Raw genomic sequence first — 22034 nt, 5'->3', positions numbered from 1 at the left:
TTAAATTTGAAAAATTGTTTTTTATTATTAAAAACATTTTCGTATTAAAAAAATTGTTCTTTTTCTTAATTTTACATTTATACCCTAAATTGCGATACTGGCATGATTATTTACAAAATCTATTAATAACGATTGTTTATAATTTATATAAATATTTTAAATATTAGGTATTATTATTAAAATTAAATTAAAGTAAAAATAAAAATTTGAAAATCTATATTTAAAAATTTATTAAAAATTAAACAAGAATCTGTGCAATGGAAAATATTAAAAATTTCCTTTGTCAGAATATTTTCGTTTGTCTTATTATTTCTTACATAGATTTTCATTTTAATAGAAATCACAGTTAATTTTTTTTTCTTGTAAAATTGTGAATAATTTATAAGAAAAAGAAAATACTATTTCACAATTTTTACAACATATTCAGGAGGAAATTGGATTTTTTCTTTGCTGAGGGTATGAAAGTTTCTTTAACAAAAATAATGTCGTTTGCTAGATTGTTATCGTGTTCGACATAACTGTAGACGTAATAACCGTTTCCCTTCATCAGATCAATCATATATTTTTTACTTTCTGTGTTGTGAATATATTCCACAGACAGTGTCTGGAAAAGAAATGTATAATAATTTTAATACATTTGCAAAAAAAGATTTAAAATTTATTTATTTTATTTGTTACTTATTTATTTCAATTATTAAGTTTATAATTTGTTTCACTAATAATAATTAAGTGTAATAATTAATTTTAACTTTATTAAGTTTGTTCAGATCAAATATAAGTGAAAATAATGTAAACAAGTTGTTCATTTCATGATCATTAAGCTTCCTCAATATAATATATACCAATTGTTTAATTTTTTATTTTAGAATAATTATTTTAAAGTGTTAAGATAAAATGTCAAAAAATACAAAATTTCAATTTTTTGTGAAAATTTAAAACATTTATTAATTCTATAAATTTTGATAAAATATATACTTTATATACATGAATCGATTCGTTTTTATGTCAGGAATGCAATTTTGACAAGAATTAATAAAAATTTTAATATAGAAAAAAGTTATTTCAAAAAATCCAAAAATTAAAAAATTGTTGAAAAAATTTTTTTTTTTAGATATTTTTGAAAATCCTTTTGTCTGATTTTTGGTATTCGTGACCGTAGTAATACACCTACAAAATTTTATCAAAATCCGTCAAGACGTGTAAGAGAAAATTTGTCCACAAGAATCGGTGACATACACACACACACACACACACACACACACACACACACACACACACACACACACATATACATACATACACACATACATCCGGACATTTGTTCCTCTCGACGAATTATATATACTACACTTGAAAATTTGTAAAAATAATTGGTTCTAAAAAATTCGGAAATCGGCATCACTATAAGGCTTCCTTTATGAGGAAGCAAAACAAAAAAGAATTAAATTTAAAATTAGAATTTGAATTAATATTAAAATAGGTACTTTTAAAATTAAATTTTATTTAGAATTAAAATTAAATGTTGACATTATTAGTTAAATAAATTAAATTTAAAAAAATTACAAAAACAAAAATAAATTTTACAATTTATTAAAAGTTGTTTTTTAATTACACAAGAAAAATAATTTCAACTAGCTTTGATTAATAATAATTTTAATCTTACTTTAATATCAACCAAGTGAAATGGTATAGTTTCAAGCACTTGAATTTCATTGCCTTCAATGTCGAGACTAAAATAATCAACGCTCGTTCGATTTAGTGCAAGAATATAAGTGATCAATGGAAAACATTGGACATTAATGTGTTTTCCCTTATGAGCAATATCCGGACTATTTGTAAGTTCTGGATTATCGTCAATTTCATGAAGCCGTCCAATATTATCCGCCATTAAAAACGATGACTAAAATTAAAAATAAAATATTGATGTTAATTAATTTAATTCAAGAGTTAATGAATTTATTTCGCATTATAAATAAAATTTTTTAATATTTTTAACTTACAACTGTTGGATAACGTGTAATACTGAGACATGTTGGCGATAAATAAGCGTTTCGATTTTTTAAAGTCATTTTTGCAAAATTTATTGGATCTGCCTCTATTAAAATTCCGGTCCATCCAAAATAACGTTCAAGATTTAATGTATTACTACGAGTCTCGCCATCGTATGCTCCGCATTCGATGAAAAAACCATTTTTCTAAAAATAATAATCTAATTGATTTATTTATTATTTATCAAATGATTTTTCTATATTTATTTATTTAAATTATAAACGGGTTTACAAAGTTGTACCCTTTGTAAGGAATAAAAAAAAGAACATATTCATAACTAAATTAGCGCGCTGCAAATATTAAGTAAATAATAACAAAACGAGCATGATCATACAATATAATTAGATGCTGTTACGTATGTAATTAAAAAGCTCCTGCGCATCTCACAGGATATTAATTAATTATTTAAAAAATTTTAATTATTCATAAAAACCAAATTTTTTATCTAAATTAAATTTTTCTAAACAAAAATTTTCAAACAAAAATAAGTACTTTAAAAAAATTTTTTTTGACAGTTTAATGAAAATTTTATCGGTTTGAAAAAACTTGCATACTTTTTTGCAAAATTTTCTAAATATTAATTTACTTGATTAGATGAAATATTTACCGCATTACTGAAAATTTCCCGTATTACTTCAGCCTGACCCATTGAAGGGTCTTTCACCTCTGGAAATTTGAGCGAATAATTCTGATTAGTGTGTTTGGGTTTTTCAATTATCCAATTCTCTCTAACTTCACGGATGAGTTCCTTATTTCTCTGCGAGACATTTTCACTGTTGTACCACTTATTGTCTATAAAAGAACATTTCTCTTTATTAAAATTTATGTAAATCTAAAGCGAGAAGAAGATAAAATCTGGAAAATTCTTTTTAATTGCTTCTATCTGAGGGAATAAAGAAATAAAAAATAACGTACCATTTGAAAAATTGTAATATTTACTTAGTACTGAAACAGGAAATGCTAAAATTAAAAACAAGGAAATTATTTTTTGCTTAAAACTGAATTTAGACAATTAAATTATATTTACTTTTTTGATATTTTTCACTTGGAATAACATCATCATTGAAATTGATTTTCGATTCTATTTTCGAAATGTAGAAAAAGAAAATTATAATTGACAATGTTGTCAGTGTCAAGAGTGCCAACAGAGAAAATAACTTTTTTCTGTATAAACAACTTTTTCGAAATGTTGACTGAAAACGAAATTAGTATTAAAGTAACAACTTTAGTGAAAAACGTTTCATTAAAAAAAACCAGTTTTGATAATTAATTCTCAAACTATTGAAAAGAAATTAATTTTACCTTAGATTTGTAATCCATTTTTTAGTATAGTTTCGATTCTTTTTGTACTTTTAAAAAGTTTCTCTGTGGAAAGAGAATAAAACTGCAGCAGCGGCATAAAGTGACCTAAGTTCGAAGTGTACATGTGATAAAAAAGTCACCTGCAGTGATAAGCGTAAGCGCAAACATTGCGTTTGCAAAACTTCAGGTAGAGCCGATAATTATTTGAAATGAACATATATCATGTAGAAAATAATATAACTTTGAAAAAATCGCATAACACAATACACAAATTATATATTGGAACTTGAAAAAAATAAAAAAATTTCCCGTCTGTCGGCACTGTACTAAATCAGATGAGTATTGAAAGTTTAGATCTCAAGACACTAGAGAAGTAGAAGCGAGTGTAGGTTTGGTTCTATTAATATATCTATACTAAGGCAAAGCTGTATCCGGTGACTTAAGGAACGCCTCTCGAATATATTTGTCCATTTTAAAAAAATTCCTGCATATTTTGAAATAATTAATTCAAATTATTCAAATCTTAAAAAACAAAGGAAGAACAAGTTTTTCCAAAATTATTCCAACTGAAACACATATCAAACCAATTTGATATATCGAGAGAAATTGAAATTGAATTTATTAAACACTAGGTATATTCCCTGTTAGGTAATTATAATATCATTATTGTATAACACTTGCCACAATCATTTTTATTTTCCTATTGCACTCTTGCAAAAGTCCATTCTCCTTTAACGAAAGTATTAAACAATAAAATAAAACTCAATTTATATATTTAAGTTATATATATTTTTTATATATTTTTTATTTAAATCATTTAATACAAATAATGCAACGAATCTTTTTTTTTCTTTTCCGAAGCCATTTTTCTATAATTTGAAAACTAATAATAAGCCAAAAATAAAAGAAGAACAAAATGAAATTTGTAGAATAAATAGTGAGCAATGATATCGCTACTTAATTTGGCTTACAATGATAATAAATTTATTCTTGCAAAATGAATGAATAAAAAAAATCTTTCGATAATTTATCTAAGGTTGAATACTCTACAATATTATAAAGCAGCAATCAGAACTGCAAAATTCGATTGTAAAATAATATATTATGCATTTGCCTTACAAGCTCTTGCAATATAAATAAAGAAAAAGTATTTAATTACTTTTCTATGTTTTTTTTTTAAATATTTTTTTTCTTTGTTTCTTTGAAAATAAAAAAAATCATAATTTCATAAAAGAATAGAAAAACAAAAACAATTTGAAAATATGGATTTTGGTCAATATTTCATATTTTACTAATGTATACGCACACTGCTTGTGAAATTACGTACCGAGTTAACTCGTTAAGTTTTATTTAAATGAGAAAAGGCAAACCACCTTCTGCTTCACATTTTTCTTTTTTTTTTACTTTAGAGGATATTTTGCAATATTGAAATATATACATGTATATAAATTTATATATATATATATATATATGTTTATATATCTTTTGCTTTTATCTCTCCAAAATTTGTTAAAAATGATGACTGTTTCTTGCTAATTAACTATTGTTAGAATCTAATTTTTCACTGGATTCAGAACTAGCACTACTAGTTAGTCGAGATTGCTTTAAGCTGTCTAGATATTCCTCTTGAGAAGTAGCCAACACCTGTGATATAATATCACTATCCTCCCAGTCAGTTAGACCTAAAAATTTAAAAAAAACACCAATTTATTAATATTAAAAATATAAAACTGTCCAAATCGAGAAAAATAAAATTTAGTTTAGTATTTATTTAAAATAAAATAAAATTCTTATTGATCATTGTATTTCCTCCCTGTTGGAGAAATCATTTAGATTTCCAAATACTGGAGAAAATTATTATAACAGGGTTGCCACAAATATTTAATTTTATTTTTCCCTGACTTTTCCCTGATTTCCAGACAAAATTTTCACTTTTTCCCTGGCCAAAAAGAATATTATTCACTCTAAAAATTATTAGATACTCAAAAAAGCATTCTACATATTACATTTACTTACGAATTTTTTAAATTGTAAAATTATTCGCAAACATCAGTAACTTTAAATAAGTATTTAATTATTATTTTTCCATAGGAATTAAAATTCTTCAAAACATTCAAATTCAAACATTTTTAAAATTAAACAACTTATAAGAATATCTTTATGTTTTATAAAAATTTTAATTTCCATAAAATTTTTCAAAAAAAAATTAAATTATTTACAAAAATTATAATAAAATTCGTTGCAAGAATTCAATTATTTTCATAAATAATAAAATTCTTCATATGGTTTCAATTATTTTTAATACAATTCTAAATAAATTCCTCGAAAAATAAAATTATCTTCGAAATTTTTTTGCAAGAATTAAATTAGGTACATTTTACAAATAATGAAATTCTTCGCTAAAATTCAAAAATTTACATTTTTAATACAAGTTTTCAAAAGAATATAATTATTTTTAAAAAATTGATAAAATTCGTTGTAAGAATTCCATTATTTTCATAAATTACATATAAAATTTCTCTGAGGATTTCAATTATTTATAATACAATTTAAAGTAAATTACAAGAAAAATGAAATTATTCTCTTAAATTTTTTGTAAGAATTTAATTACATTTCACGAATATAATGAAATTCTTCGTTGAAATTCAAATATTTTCACAATCTACTTTTTTAATAAAAGTTCTCAAAAGAATTTAATTATTTAAAAAAATGTAATAAAATTCGATGCAGGAATTCAATTATTTTAATAAATTCTTTACATTATTTCAATTATTTAAAAAAAAATTTGAAAAAATTCATTGCAAGAATTCAATTACTTTTATAAATTAATAAAATTCTTCACAGGATTTCAATTATTTTTAATACAATTTTAAGTAAATTCTTCGAAAAATGTAACTATTTTCAAAAATTTTGTTAAAATTCTTCGAAAGAATTCAATTATGTATTTTATTAATTATGTATTTTGACTTTACTGACATGTGGCCACCCTGATAATTTATTGAGTAAATGAATGTTTTTTGAAACTAAATTATCATAAAGAATTTTATCAACAAATTTGAATTTTTTTAAGAAATTTTAATAAAATTTTCAAGAATAATTAAATTTTTCAAGGAATTCAATTAAAATTGTATTAAAAATAATTGAAATTCTATGATGAATTTTATTATTCATGAAAGTAATTGAATTTTTGTAAAAAATGTTATTATTTATGAAAATAATTGAATTATTGCGACGTTTGATTAGAATTTTATCAAAATTTTTTTTGAAATAATTGAATTGTTTTGAAAAATTTTATTAAAACTGTAGATATTGAAAATCATTGAATTGAGAAAAATTTTTTGAAAATAATTGAAATTTTGCAAAGAATTTTATTAAAATTTTTGAAAATAATTGAAATTTGGAGAAAAATTTTATTATTTTTAAAGATAATTGAATTTTGACGAGAATTTTTTTTAATTTTTGAACATAATTGAATTTTTGTGAAGAATTTTATTAGGGGAGTATAGTCGAGGTTGGACCACTGTCTAGGTTTTTTGTTTTTTTGTCAAGTTTACTAGCGCCACCTACGCGCATACTTGTCGAAGCTTGTCTTAGTAAAACCTAACTTTTTATTTAATTACATTATTTCGGAGAATCGAAAATTGTGTTTTCTGTGACGTCGGTACAAAAAAAGCTCAAAAAAAGTTTTGTGCATCATGTGAAAAACCATTAATAAAAGATGAAAAAAAATTAAATCGTCAAGGCAAGCATGCAGAAATTTTGTGGGACTCATGGTTGAAAGAAAATCAAAGTGAAAAATCGAATCCCGAAACGTATTTCTTCATTGTTACAACAATTCGGAAATGTTACTTTCTGTCAAGGTCGGCCACTTTGTGTTTCAAATGCGCAAAGATGAGGACGAGCTACTTCATTTGCAAAAACTGCAATTCTGAATAACTTATAATATAATTGATAATCTTATTAATATTTTTGTTTAATTTTATTAATATTTCAGTGCAAAATTTTTTTTTATTATAATTATTTTTTTATATTGTTTATTTTTATTATTTTGTTATTTCATTAAGTTACAAGCTGTAAACAATAAAAAATCAATTTCCCGTAACTCCAAACATGTTATTTTATTTTTTAACAATTAATGCCCTTTAAATTTTAAACATGGCCGACCTTGACTGTAAGAACCAACCTGGACTACAAATTTTTTTTTTTTAAATCTTTATAACTTTTTCATTTTAAAACCAATCAATTTACTTTGTATAGAAAAGATGTTTCTATTAAACAGGACTTTCCAACCATATACTTTAATTGTCCAAATTCATTTTTAAAAAAAAGTTATAAACAAAAGTCAAAAAGTGGGCCGACCTCGACTGTGTTCCCCTACTTTTGAAAATATTTGAATTTTTGCAATTCATTTGTAACTTCTCCAAAATTCAATTTTTTCCAGTTACTTAAATAAAAATCCCTGACTTTTCCCTGAATTCCCTGATTTCCCTGACTCACAAGTCAGGAAAAGACTTAAAAAATTGATTTAATATTAAAATTCATTATTTTATTTTTTCATTTAATTTTTAATTCTGAGAACTGTATTAAATAGAAAATTTTTTCGAAAAAAAAGTAATCACCAAAAAAACTACATTTCTTTAAAGCTATTTTAAATTTGGATTATTTGAAAAATTTAAGAAAATAATATAGTATATTGTGCAACAAGTACAGAAAGAAGCTGTTTTCCGACGAGTGCAAAGTTTGCTGTCCCGAGCGAAGCGAGGGCAGCAATTTGCACGAAGTCGGAAAATCTTCTTTCGTACGTGTTGCACACAGTACTTTGTGCAACACCTTTTGGTTTTGATAAAAAAAGCTGTTTAAAAAAAGCTAGTTGACGCCAACATACGTACTGTTTAGCAGGGTTTGGAACGTATGTTACCGCACGTAATATACGTGGTTTTCTACGCGTATATTACTGTAAAAAACAGGTATTCTACAAATAGAAAACAAATACCTATGTATATCACCAAAAAAACCCAAAAGTTTAAGAACTTTGCCGCACTAGTGCAGCAAAACAAGCACTTTGCCGCACTAGTGCAGCAAAGTAAGCTCTTTGCCGCACTAGTGCAGCAAAGTACTGTTTTGCGCCTACTTTACAGGCATGCAAAGTATTACTTTCCTTACAGGTGTTGCACAAAATAATTTATACAGTTTTTCCTAACTGTTTAACATAATTATAATGTTTTGGAATAATAATAACTGATAATAAATATATTTTATTGCATTTTTATTTGTTGGAATCAGTATTCTATATTAAATAAATATTCAGTTTAAAATGTTTAAAGATAATTCTACTAAATGGTCATTTCATTTATAGCTGGCAATAAATTTCTCGGTCACTTGATTTGATACTATGTATTTATTTCTTATTTATTTTTATTATATTGGATATATTTAAATATTTATCTCATATGAATTTATATTGTTTATAAATTTTAATAATTTTAAACTTTCATTTCTTTCAATTTTTTTAGTTTAAAGAATGGAGAAAATGTAGAAATGTTAATTAAATTATATTAAATGACAATTCCACTAATCGACAACTTTGTTTAAAGAGCTTGCTATAAATATTTCACTCTTTTGATTTGCAGGCCTCTGATCGACTTTAAGGGGCAAAAATCGCTTTAATTGATTAAGGAATTTAAAAAAAGTCGAAAAATTCGTTTATTTAATTCAGTGATGTCACAAAAATTCCATTTTGTATTTCTTTGACCTTTCACTGATTTCTAAATTCAATTATTCAAAACTTCAATAATTTTATTAAAAAAATATTTAAATACTTCTTATTTCTTTTTCCACGGGAAATAAAATTTAAAAAATTTCAATTTAAAACCTGAAATTTAAAAATTTATAAAAATTATAATCATAACCCTTATACAATTAAATTTGTATTTTCTACATTTTCTACAAGTTTTGACTAAACTTCATCTCTAAATCAATTATTTTTAATAATTCTTCGAAAGTTCTTCAAGAATTCAATTACTTAAATACAAAAATTTAATTTTTTTAGAATAAAACTGTTAAAATTAATTAAAATTCTTATAATTATTTTTTTTAATATTTTAGAATAATTTTTGAAAGATAGTTCTTCAATTATATACCTATACAATTAATTAAAAATTTCTAAATAGTTAAAATTTGGTAAACTCTTTTAAAAATAATAATTGGAATTTGATTAAATAAATAAATTTAAATATAAATATAAATATAAATAAATATAAATATAAATCTAAATAGTTAAAATTTGGTAAACTCTTTTAAAAATAATAATTGGAATTTGATTAAATCTTTTAAATAATTGAGGGCTCGGATCGAAGAACCGACGCTTGTAAACGCACAGAACATTGCGAAGCGTCGGTTCTTCGATCCGAGCCCTCAATTGTATTTTTGAAAATTACAAAAAAAAAATAAAATTTTTGAAGAATTTTAATTAAGTATAAATATAAACACTATTTCTCCAAAATTTTAATAAGTTTAAAAAGGAAAGTTTTAAAAAATTTGAATTTACTTTGTTCAAAGATAATTTAATTTCTTGAACAAATTTTTGTATAATTAAAAATTTTAAATATGATTTTTTTCTCCAAAATGTTAAAAATAATTTTAAAAAATTTTCATGTTATTAGGTTTTATATATATTTCTTTTTTCGGAAATATGTAATTAAAACTATTAAAAATAATTAAATTTTAAAAAATTAGAATACAAAAAATTCAATTATTTTCAAAATTTGCAATTGAAATTCTTCAAAAGTTGATTTTCAAAAATTGTAATAATGTACTTGAAAAAGATCAATTATTTTCAATTAAATTGTACAAAATTTCAATTATTATTAAAGGAAATTTTATTTTTATTAGGTATAGTTGATATATTTAAATATTTATATTAGTTATTAATTTTAACAATTTTAAGCTTTTAATTTTCTTAATTTTATTATTTTAAATTGATATTGTATTTACTTTCTATTTATTTTTATTAAATTATAGTCGATATATTAAAATATTTCTATTATGAATTTACATTTATTATAAATTTTACTAATTAAAAAAAATTAATTCCCTTTTATTTTCTCAATTGAATTTAGTTAAATTTTGAATTGAAAACTAAACTTTTGAGTAAATTGAAAAAGTTTTATATACATTATATTTTAATATAATTCGTATCTCTGACTCAAAGAATGTTAAATTAAATTGAATCTCACATGAATACTAACCGAAAACTTCAGGAGGCAGTCGATTAAAAACAGAAATATCGGGAGAGGCTTGCGACTCTTTACTGCTACCAGGCACGGGTTCTTGAGGCGCAGGATTCACGTCAAATTCCGTTGGAAGAAGAGGTTTACTTGCATTTGGCGGTGATTGGTGTTGAGGAGATCTTTTGGTATAACGTACAGAATCACCAACCTGTAATAAAACAAAAATTGGAAAATTGAAAAAAATGACAAGTGAAAAAAATGACAATATCAGAATAATAAACTGAAGACGAAAGTAAATCTAAAATGTAGCTATTAAATCAATAAAAATAAAAGAATTTAACATTATTCTCAATTTAATAATTAAAGAAAATGAGAAATTAAATTTTAACTGAAAATAAAAATGAGAATTTATTTTGAGTCAAAAAAGAACCGTATTTTTTTGAAATTGTTTACGGAAACGAGTCTGTTTTGTACAGACCTTTGGGGAATTTCGTAGTGAATCTGCAGTTGGTGCAGTTCCTGTTGGAGAAGAAGTATGACTTCGTTGTTGAGCGCGGCTGCCATGGGAATGAAAGAGGGCATGGCTATGCTGAGTACCCGTAAGCGTACTAGAGCTACTACTACTAGCCGATCGCTTTAAAATAAATAGCACATGTACATGTCAAAAAAACATTCTCTCTCTTTCGTTCATTTTCTCGAGAAATTAAACAAAATATATTACTTACTGCTTTTCTCATTTCATTATCGCGTAACCATTGCAAATAACTTTCGCGTGCAACTTGTTCTTCAATTGCCTCATTTGTAGCCTCCCAATCGGTCGCCTTGATCTTGTCCTCCAGCATAGTCTACGAAAACGAAAAAAATTTTCTCAACTCTGATATTTTCTTCTTCTAGTTCACTTTTCCGTCTGATTTGAATTCCAAATAATTTGCTAATTCAATATTAGGCTTCGCACTTGATAATTAATTTTTAAAAAATTAGCTTTGAGACCAAAAAAAGAAGCTGTTTAAACATTAAATTTGATGACTGAAAAAACTCGTTTTAGACGCGATTCACAAAAATCACAAAAATTTGATTCTGCATTTTATTTTCCTGATTTTTTTTTCTAATTTTCATCAAAAAGTATTTACGTTTTTTCTTATACTCCAATTTTATTAATAACTCCAATTTTAAATTTTTATAAAATTAAATAATTTTACATTTCAAATTAAATTTTAATCATAACACTAGTTTACAAAATTAAAAAAAATTTCTGACCTGCGGCATTTCACTATCATTTCTTATGTAAAATTTGCTCCCGAATCCGAATATGAAGTCAGATATTAAGAAAGTAGAACAATTTTCGAGATGTAGCTAAATTTCATTTTTTGAGTTTCGACAAAAAGTGGATACACTAATTTATTTATTTATTTAAATTTTCAAAGTTCCTAGGGCTAGTAATTTACTATTATTTCTGAATGTAGTCAATTGATTTCATTTTTCTTTGAAGAAAATTAAAGGTAATTAAATTTCACATAAAAAATATTTGCAACATTTTTTAATTGGATTGACGGTTTAGGAGCTATTTATGAATTTGTTTGGAATTTCTCATAATTTTTAACAAAATTTTAGAAGATATAAGTAATTGTACCGTCAGTCCAATTAAAAAATGTTGCAAATACTTTTTTATTGGAAATTTAATTACCTTTAATTCGCTTTAAAGAAAATTAAAATCGATCGACTATATTCGGAAATAATGGTAAATTAGTGAATCCACTTTTTGTCGAATCTCAAAAAATTGAAATTTAGTTATATCTCGAAAACTGTTCTATTTTCTTAATTTCTGACTTCATATTCGGATTCGGGAGCAAATTTTACATAAGAAATGACAATGAAATGCTGCAGGTCAAAATCTTTGTAAACTAGTGTAATTGTCCAAAAGACTAATGTTTTTCATAATTTCCAAAATAAATTCCATTCAAAACTTGAATAATTTATGTTTAAAAATATTTAAAATTATTACAGTGCAAAATCTTTTTGAAATTCTACAATTTAAAAAAATTACAACTGTAATTCTTCCAAAATCCCAATTTTTTTTTAAAATTTTTAATTAAAATTAGTCAAAACTTTAATCATTTTTTAAATTTAAATATTATTACAATTTTACAATTAAAATTTTCAAAGATTTCAATTTAAAAATCTTTTCAAATTTAATTATTTCTAAAAATTCACACAATAACGTTTCAAATATTCAATTATCATCTAAAATTTTAACTGCAATTCAATTTTAAGTCAATTCTTATTAGAAAGTTTTACAAGAATTCAATTATTTTAATACAAAAATAAATAATTTATCAAATACATAATTTAATATTTTTTTAAATTGAATTCTTATAAAGAACTTTATAAAATTTTTTTAAAATAATTCAATTCTTTCGAAGAATTTCAATAGAATTATTAAGAATAATTGCATTTTTCGGGGAATACACTTAAGGAAGAATCTGACAAACAATTGGAACAAAAGTTAGCCCAATGTCATAATTTCGTATTTTCAAAAAAAAGTCAAATTAAATTGTAAATTCCTTTTGGTAGAACCGTAAGGAATTTAATTTTCTACATTTTGAACATTTTTGAGTTATATTTGACTAAAAATAATAATTTTTTGTCAATAATAAATGATTTAAGTAACAACCTAAAATTTAACAAATGTTTCTTATTGACAGAAAATTGTAATTTTTATTCAAATGCAACTTTTAATCGTTTTAAATATTCAAAATTAAATAAATTCTTCGCCTTTCCACCGAAAAGAATTTAAAATTTAATTTGTGTTTTTCTTTTAAATTACGAAATTATGACATTGGACTAACTTTTGATTTGACTGTCCCGTCAGATTCTTCCTTAAAATTATATAAAAAATAATTGAAATTCTGCAATAAATTTTATTTTTTATAAAAATAATTAAGATCTTGCGAGCAATTAAAAACTTGTTACTAGAGTTCCCTAGAAAAATTTTGCGAGGTTCAAAAAAATATTGATGCACCTGAATCGCCTAAAACTGACTGTTTACATTTACCCCGAGATTTTGAAATTTTCCTAAAATTCGGGGTAAATGTAAACACCACTGTAGTTAAGCGAGGTTTAAGAAACAAGTTATTTCAAGTATACTACTGTTTTAAGGGATGGAAAAACTAAAAAAAAATTCTTCGTAGATGTATAGTAAATCAACCAGTTGACTGATAATGTATCATATAAAATAAACAATCAACCATTACAAAATTAGTAATGTAAAAACTTGAATAAATTGAACAAATTTTAATAGATTTTTATTCAACTTGGTAAAAAGAAGTTTTTAAGGTTGCTGAATAAGAATCTAAAATCGAATTTTTAAATTTCAAAATGGTGGATCCAATATGGCGGATGAACCTAAAAATAATATTTTTAAAAATTGATCAAATTTGCTTGAATCTGGCTACTATGTAGTTCAAGTTCTGTTTACATTTACCCCGAGTTTTCGAATTCTCGGAGTAAATGTAAACACTTAATTATTTATTAACTAAATTGACGAAAATCAAAAATCAAAGTCAATTTTTGTTAGGGCATTAATAAGGAAGAATTACATATTTTTGTTTGATTCTTTAATTTATTTTTATGGAAATGCGAGACAAAATACTGAAACAGTAAAATTTTGATTTTCAATCTTTTTTGCATTAAAAAATAACTTACACTATGGCATTGCCAATTGTCAAAATAAAATATTGGCAATACTCAGAACATCTTGTAGGTGAGCTGAGGTAAAAATATTGACGTCGTACTTATTTTTTAATTTGTAAATTTAGCTGAAACATCTACTGTTTACATTTACCCCTTGTTTACATTTACTCCAAATGACCCTAATTGATTTTGTTTGAATAATTTTATGAAAATTGTATTTTAAATCATTGAATTCCCGTGAAAATTGTATTATTTATGAAAATAATTGATTTTCTGCAAAGAATTTCATTACAATTATTATATTAAAAATAATTGATTTATTTATCTAAAATATTCTATTATTTATGGAAATAATTTAATTTTTGCGAATTCAAATTCAAATTGCGAATAATTAATTAAATTTTTTAAAGAAATTTTATTCAAATTGCATTGAAAATAATTGAATTCCCGCGAAAAATTTTTAAAAAATTCTTTTAAATTATTAATTTTTTCGAAAATTTTTAAAAAATTATTCAATTGTTTCTGAGAATTTTATTAAAATTTTTGGGAATAATTTTTTAATTTGATTTCAGCTTAGATGAGTGCGAAGCCTGCAATATGTGCCTTAAGTTTCAAACTCTCAAATGAACGACGATATTTTTATTACTTATTTGAATTTTGTTTATAAAGTATTGCGTCTTTTATAGTTAAAAATTAAGTCTTAACTAAATAAATGTTCAATTATTATATTTACCACTTACATATTTGAATTTGGTCATAAATTATTATTTTTTATAATTAAAAAAATGAATTTTCAACTAAATAAACTAATTTCAATATTATTTGTAATTTCAGCCTTGTAAGTTTCAAAAATATTTGAGACAGAGAAGTATTTCGTTCATTTGAGCGTTCTAGAAATTAGGAAAACAATTCAATTGGTAATTTTGAAATAAGTATAAATTTTATACTTAGAAATTAATTATTTGAAAAATGAATACTAAATACTTTAATACCTGTTCGATATGTAAGTCCTCACTTTGACGGACGGCATCTGATACCAGAGCACGATCAGCTGAACCAGGATTAAAAGATGGTAAACCGAGACCAACGCCAACTGTTGCTTTATATGGATCAACAATACTATTGTAGTGACTAACTCGATGATATGACAATCGTATTGGTTCATTGTCCGTTTTGTGCACTCCATGAAAAATGTTAATGGGTTCTGTAAAAATTGGAAATTTTACAAAATTAGAAAAGAAAAATAAGAAAATAGGATTTTTTTTCTTCATAAAATTTGGATTAGTAAATTAATTATTGTAACAATAATAAAATACCTGTACTATAACAAAATAGTTCGACACTTCTATTATACATTTCGGACATGGCCTGCATTTCTATATGATTTCCGTGCACGTATTCTTGTCGTTTTCTATCTACATATGTGGTGAAATCTTCAGCAACAAAGTGAGAAAAGAATTCTTGATTTGCTGCCTGAAGGAAAGAAACGTGAAAATGATATCAATAAATTCTCTTGGAATTTCTAATAAACATCTTCTAACGAATAGTCACTTACGATATAATCCATGCAATGCTTCCTAACAACTCCATGCATTTCTTGATCGCCATAAACTTGATCGGACACTGCTCTAAACAAACAAGCTCCGTCTTCGCCCATTTTTTTAACAATAAAGCCTACTTTTCGCATTCGTTTTTCAAACCATCGGTCACGCTTTAAGGGAAAATAGAAAAAAAGGTTAAAGTGGTTTCTTCGCAAAAAAGAATTTTTTAAATTGGAACAATTTTTCATTGTTAATAAAAAATGATTATTTACCTCTTGCCATTCATCGGCTGTAAGATTTGTGCGACCAGTATATTCATCGCCGCTATTGTAGCCATTTGAAAGTTCATGTTCATGATTCTCTCCCATGCGACTATTGTCACCTGCTTGTTAATGAATAAATTATAATTAGATTTAAATACTAATTTTAATTGACAATAAAAATAAATTTTCATTATTATTCTTTTAATCATCTATATCAGATTTTGACATACAAACATTGTTTTTTCTTGACTTTTTTCAGTTTATTATTTTTTACAATATAATCATTATTATTACTTTTCCACAGGAATAAAATTTTAGAAAATTCTAGTTTCAAACATTCTGAAACTAAATTATTTATCAAAATTCCAACTATCACTCTTAAAAAATACAACTATCATTAGAATTTTTTGAGTAAAATTCAATAAATGAATTATAAATAATAATTTTAAGAAAAATCTTTGGGAATTAGATTATTTAAAATAAATTTAATTTGTTGGAAAATAATGAAACGAACACATTCTTTCAAGTGGTTTCTAATAAAAAACTATCCCAAAGTTTGGAAATCTAAATGATTTCTTCATTACTCTAATAGGAAATAATTATCAAATTTTATAAAAGTATTTTACAATTTCGGAACGTGATTAAAAATGAAATTTTAGTGTAAGAATTTTTAAATTTCTTAAATATTTTATGAAACTGACCAGAAACTTTCAATAGAATTTCACTATTTAACAAATTCTATCTAAATTGTAAAAATTCTTTTATAAAATTTTATAATTATTTTCTCTCAGTGCATGGTGTTTATCAAAATAATACTAATTAGTATTAATAATAATTATTATTAATATTAATCAAAATAAAATTCAATTCCATATTCCTTAAAATTCAATTATTGTCAGAAATAGAAAAAAATCAAGGTTTCATTTTAAAATTCGTTATGGTTTTAAAGTTATTTAAAGGTGAAAAAAAGTAAAGTTAAAGAATTCAAGAATTAAATTCATATTTTTGCAGTAATTTTGATTAAATTTCTTAAATTTTATTGCAAATAAGGGATTAATATTAATTAAATAATTTGCTTATAATTAAAATTATTAACATAACTTTTTATATTTTAATGTTCCTAAATTTTCGAAAGATAATTATTTTGTTATTCCTGTATAATTTGTATTTTATTAAACAAATTATTTCGCAAATTAAAAAAATTAATTCTTAACTAAGTAAATACTTAATTAATATTATTTTCAATTTTAGTATTACGATTTTTGAAAATTATTAATTATTAGGGGAGAGTGGTCCTAAGTTGGCCGTGGGCCTAAGTTGGCCACCCTGCATTTCTCAGAGATGGTATACTGGACGAATCTATAATTTTGTGGTATGATATATTGATAAACCATGATATAATTTATGGACCTAATTATAATCTAAGATTCTTCTACGCATTGTGAGGACAATAATATTGTTTTTGACCAAAAAAATTTGATTTTTCTTGTTTTTTCGAGAGCAGCTACAAGAGATAAATAATTAAAAATTTCTAAATAAGTGTGTGCGCTAGTTCCTTTATTTAATGTTGTAATAAGAGGTTCTGTTGATTTTTTAAATAAATTTTTTTTATTAGCGTAATAATTTGAAACTTGTAAAAATCTACAGTGGTCCTAAGTTGGCCACCTATTGTTTTTGTTTGTTTTTATTTATGTTTTATTTCTTTTTTGTGTTTTTTATCACGAGAAAGACCGTAAAAGTGTAACGTAGGAATTAAACAAAGACAAAAAACAAAAAAAAATGGTTTAAAAAACATTAGAAAAAATGAAGTACAAAAACGCCTGTCTCTACAGCCATCCACCACTGTAAATAAATGAAATAAAATATTGCTTCATTTTCTAAACAAAAATAGTTAAATAATGCGTTTTTATTCTCCTAAATGTATCAAATTTGTAAAATTTCTGCGTAATTGAAAAGAATATGCATTTCTTCCTTATACTCAAGCGAAAAAAAGTGGTGGCCAACTTAGGACCAGGGGGTGGCCAACTTAGGACCGCTATTTCTGAAATGTCCAAAATGCAGTTTTTCACGATTTATTGTATTAAGACTACAAAAGTCATTCTATAACGTTCTAAATACCACAAAATTATAGCAAAACGATCTCTGAACACTAATATATACTTGCCGAAGTGATTAAATTTCATTTTGTTACTATTTTCGACCAATTTGCTTAGGCGGCCAACTTAGGACCACTCTCCCCTAATAAAAAATAAAAAATTAATAATAATAATAATAATAATAATAATAATAATAATTTTCTTAAACTTTAGAGACGTAATTCTATATTTAAATTAAATTTTAAACGTATTTGCTACTTATTATGAAAAATAATTAAATATTATTCTATTTCAATTGAATGGAAATTAAATTATTAATTACTATTTAATAATTGACTCCACAATGGTATTATCTTTAATTGAAATAATTAATATTAAACAATTACCACCATTAAAGAAAATGAAAGATAGAAAATAATTTTAATTTCCATTTCTGAAAATTTCATTTCCATTGTTTAATAGGTACTAATTATTTTTAAACTAATACCTAAGTATTTTTTTGTACAAGTTTTATAAACAAAAATTTTTTAAATCAATAATTCAAATACGTTCTTTAATAGAATATGATTATCATTCAATTACAGGAATTACAGTATCTCTTTTCTTTAAAATAGGTAAAAAGGTGAATTATTTTCTAAAAATAGGTTATAAGAAAGTGACGAAAAAATTAAGTAATTTGTATTTAGTGAAAAAAAATTTTTTTCTTTATAATTGAAGGTTAATGAGTTAAAAATTTACCTATAGGATTGACTATAGGATTTTATCAATAAAAATGAGGAATTAATAAAATTTAGATTCTTTAAAATAAAGTTCTGAAAATTTAAAGTAAAGAAATTTATTTATTTCTTTTTCAAATTCAAATTGTATTAGATGTCTAAAATATAAATAAATCGAAATTTAGGTCAACTGAATTTAAGATTACACGGAGAGTTAATATATATTAAACTTTGTAAATGTATTTTACAAATTGGGGAAAAAGTGCAACAAAGCGAAATTTTAATATAAAAAATACTAATCTTTAAAAAAACTTATGTGAAATTTAGTATAATTTTGTCAGATATCAAGAATATTAATTAAATTCTAATATAACTTTACTAAATTTCACATAAGTTTTTTTTAAAGTTTAGTATTTTTTATATCAAAATTTCGCTTTGTCCCACTTTTTCCCCAATTTGTAAAATACTTTAACAAAATTTATATATTTATTCTCTCTTCGTGTAATTAAAAATAAAATGAATTGAAATTTGAAAGGTTAAATGAATTTTTACGAATTATATTTAAGATTTTTATGAATTAAATTCAAAGTCAACTAAAATTTCATTCGTTGAAAGTTTAAACAAATTAAAAGCAAGATTTATTAAAATATAAAGTAATTAAAATTTTTTAGAAACTTAAACGAAACTTACAAAAATTTTACACTAAATTTACAAAAAATTACAAAAATAGGTGACAAAATTTTGAAAGGGTGATCTGAAAGGTCTCTGATCCCTACAATTATCATTTTTGTCATAAATAAAATTTTAAATAATTCAAATAAGAAAATTCAGAATATTCAAAATTTCTACAAGATGGTCGTCTAAATTATATATATGTAAAGGGAAATTAATCTAATTACCCTGCAAACCACTGCCAGAAGCTGTGGGAGGCGTTGCTTGTCTCTCTCGTTCTCTCTCCCTTTCTCTTTCACGTCCTCTGTCCCTTTCTCTTTCGCGCTTATTTCGCGAACTTCGATTAATACAAGAACTAGAAATCAAAAACAAAAAGTAAAGATTAGAAATTGCTTTTCTATTTTACATTTAAAAATGAATAAATAGAAATATGTGTCACGCTCTGAGGAAAGGTACCTAAGAAGCAAAAAATTTGAGGTTATGTTTCTAATTTTTTAAGTAAAAATACAGAAAGAGAATCAATTATTAATTAAAAATTGTTGGTTTTCAAGTCTTCATTATATTCAAAATATTTAATAAAAATTGGTTTTAAATTCAAATAATTGAAAATAAACTTTTAATCAAGATAAATCTAACACGAACCCAACCTATAATTCGTTTGCTTCTTAGGTACCTTTCTTGGGATCGCGTCACATATAGAGAAAGGAAACAATTTTCGATAAATTTAATTTATTTTCTTTTTTCTTTAATTCAAAATTCGTTTCTTAATAATTTACCTGTGTGGACTTGCTCTTTGACGGTGTCGTTTACCATGACTGGGACCACCGCCATCCTCAAAGTGTTTTTCCTCACGACGATCAGTGCCCTAAAAATTATTTTAATTAATTTTATTGAATTTTTTTTATTGCATTCATTGAAAAAATTTGCTTTTATAAATTTCCTTCGCTATGCTATGACTATAAATACTACATATTGCAATCAAGATTTTAAGGAATTTTGAAATCACACAGTTATTTATAGAAAATAATGTGTGAAACGTAAACTTGTCGCCCTTCCCCAGTGCAGGGATTGTAAACTTCACAATTGATATATAATTCGTTTCTATATTAAAAATAAATATTTGTGTTGTTAAATAATTAATTTTATATATTGAAAAGAAAACATTTTTTTTTTGGACACTAATTGAAATTATGGTAAACAAAATCTTGGGACTTTATTTACAAACAGGTTTCTGAATGTCTTTAAATTGCTGATAAGAACAATTCTTTTTTCTCACCTCATAGGAAGGATTTGTGAGAACTATTGGACCAGATCCATGTTCACCCTGCACCGAGTGAAGATCAACTCCAAATCCATTACCCCCTCGAACCTAATTTTTTACAAAAATAAAAAAATTAAGAAAAGTTTGAAAAAAATGACAAATTTTTCAAAGTCAAAATTATGAATAAAATTATAAATAATGTAATGAAATTTAAACCCTGTAACAATTTTTTTATTACGAGAATTATTTGCAGACTTGACATATTTGAATATTCAAATTTCATCATTTCTCGGAGTCTAAATTTTTTTTAGGGGGTGGTGTAAATATTTACAAAATGGCACGTTTTGACACGTGTGTAAGTGTGATGTAAACGAAAAACGATGAGTTCACCCCTACCTGATAGGAACTATTAGGTAAAGCAATTGTGCCTGATCCATGTTCGTTTTGTACTCCATGAACATCGACCTCAGACCCATTACCTCCCTCACGTCTGTCCTTTGTCCCACTAGGTTTTTTCTTAGAAAGAATAGTCATTCTGTGTTAAAGATTTTTCAAACTAATTGCTAATATTTTACCACGTTCACTAATAAATTTTTGATTTTCTTTCTTCTCCTTTATTTTCAGCTTGATGTATGACGCACTTTGGAAATCCGTATGTGCACTCAATACGAAGGTCGTAGTCCTCTGCCTTCGTAATCACATTCACTACGAGAGGCTATTATTTTCCTCAGGAATGCAACTATCAACACATTGATTTTCAACAAATTTTTGACTCATTCAAAGCACAATTCATGAGAATTTTGATTATTTAACGATTCACGGAACTGGAACACAATATTAAATGTACACTAAACGGAATGTTGCTGATTTGTTACGATATTGGCACAAATTTTTCCGTGTACAATAAACGTCCAATGTTTTGTGGGTCAGCCATCTTTTTTCCCGATCAGTAGATCAACTTTGGAGGACGAAGTGTTATCTATAAATGGTAATGAAGAGAACGAAAACGCGACAACTATTATCGGTAAGTAATTTTTTAATTTGATCAAATTAAAAAAGTATTCAAATTATTCAGTGAATATTTTAATTGTTAATTAATTGCTTAAGTAACTTTACTGGATTTAAATAATAATATACTTGAAATATGAGAAATTTTTTTGAATTTCGCGGTTAGGTGCGGACAGTTAACAGTGGCGCTACCATTTCCGTTTCCTG

At 24.4% G+C, this 22034-nt stretch overlaps 2 protein-coding genes across 6 annotated transcripts; both read right to left on the bottom strand.

The window, feature by feature from the left end:
• Positions 1-215: 215 nt before the first annotated feature.
• Positions 216-3839, bottom strand: LOC122503701. Of its 2 annotated transcripts, none has more exons than XM_043614360.1 (7): positions 3352-3839; positions 3077-3242; positions 2965-2994; positions 2657-2841; positions 2001-2195; positions 1664-1900; positions 216-604 (listed from the first exon to the last, which is right to left on the bottom strand). In XM_043614360.1, the coding sequence occupies exons 1-7, from the start codon at positions 3367-3369 to the stop codon at positions 413-415; spliced, it is 1023 nt and encodes a 340-aa protein (XP_043470295.1). In that variant the 5' UTR covers positions 3370-3839; the 3' UTR covers positions 216-412. The 2 variants fall into 2 exon arrangements, with proteins under 2 accessions (XP_043470295.1, XP_043470286.1); XM_043614351.1 differs by having other exon boundaries at positions 2965-3009; positions 3352-3838.
• A 767-nt stretch (positions 3840-4606) lies between these two features.
• LOC122503972 (OTU domain-containing protein 5-A) lies at positions 4607-21751 on the bottom strand. 4 transcript variants are annotated; one of them, XM_043614791.1, is made up of 12 exons: positions 21216-21751; positions 20835-20927; positions 20335-20423; positions 19786-19913; positions 16084-16193; positions 15826-15981; positions 15587-15743; positions 15263-15474; positions 11306-11425; positions 11059-11214; positions 10599-10788; positions 4607-5033 (listed from the first exon to the last, which is right to left on the bottom strand). In XM_043614791.1, exons 1-12 carry the CDS (start codon positions 21351-21353, stop codon positions 4888-4890), a joined length of 1695 nt encoding a protein of 564 aa, XP_043470726.1. In that variant the 5' UTR covers positions 21354-21751; the 3' UTR covers positions 4607-4887. The 4 variants fall into 4 exon arrangements, with proteins under 4 accessions (XP_043470726.1, XP_043470718.1, XP_043470732.1 ...); XM_043614783.1 differs by having other exon boundaries at positions 16084-16196; positions 21216-21750; XM_043614797.1 differs by lacking the exon at positions 20835-20927 and having other exon boundaries at positions 16084-16196.
• Positions 21752-22034: the final 283 nt, after the last annotated feature.

Source organism: Leptopilina heterotoma, unplaced genomic scaffold, assembly GCF_015476425.1.
Source record: "Leptopilina heterotoma isolate Lh14 unplaced genomic scaffold, ASM1547642v1 Lhet_11, whole genome shotgun sequence".
NCBI lineage: Eukaryota > Metazoa > Arthropoda > Insecta > Hymenoptera > Figitidae > Leptopilina > Leptopilina heterotoma.
The sequence above is the reverse complement of the archived record's forward strand: the minus strand, read 5'-3'. Positions and strand labels throughout refer to the sequence as shown.

Coding starts and splice junctions, on each gene's coding strand:
- LOC122503701 (XM_043614351.1), bottom strand. Junction 2,842..2,964: donor ATATTACAATTTTTCAAATG/GTACGTTATTTT, acceptor GTTCTTTTATAG/ACAATAAGTGGTACAACAGT. Junction 2,196..2,656: donor GGGAAATTTTCAGTAATGCG/GTAAATATTTCA, acceptor TATTATTTTTAG/AAAAATGGTTTTTTCATCGA.
- LOC122503972 (XM_043614783.1), bottom strand. CDS start 21,353: ATGACTATTCTTTCTAAGAAAAAACCTAGTGGGACAAAGGACAGACGT. Junction 19,914..20,334: donor CAAAGAGCAAGTCCACACAG/GTAAATTATTAA, acceptor TTTGATTTCTAG/TTCTTGTATTAATCGAAGTT. Junction 15,475..15,586: donor ACTATTTTGTTATAGTACAG/GTATTTTATTAT, acceptor CAATTTTTACAG/AACCCATTAACATTTTTCAT.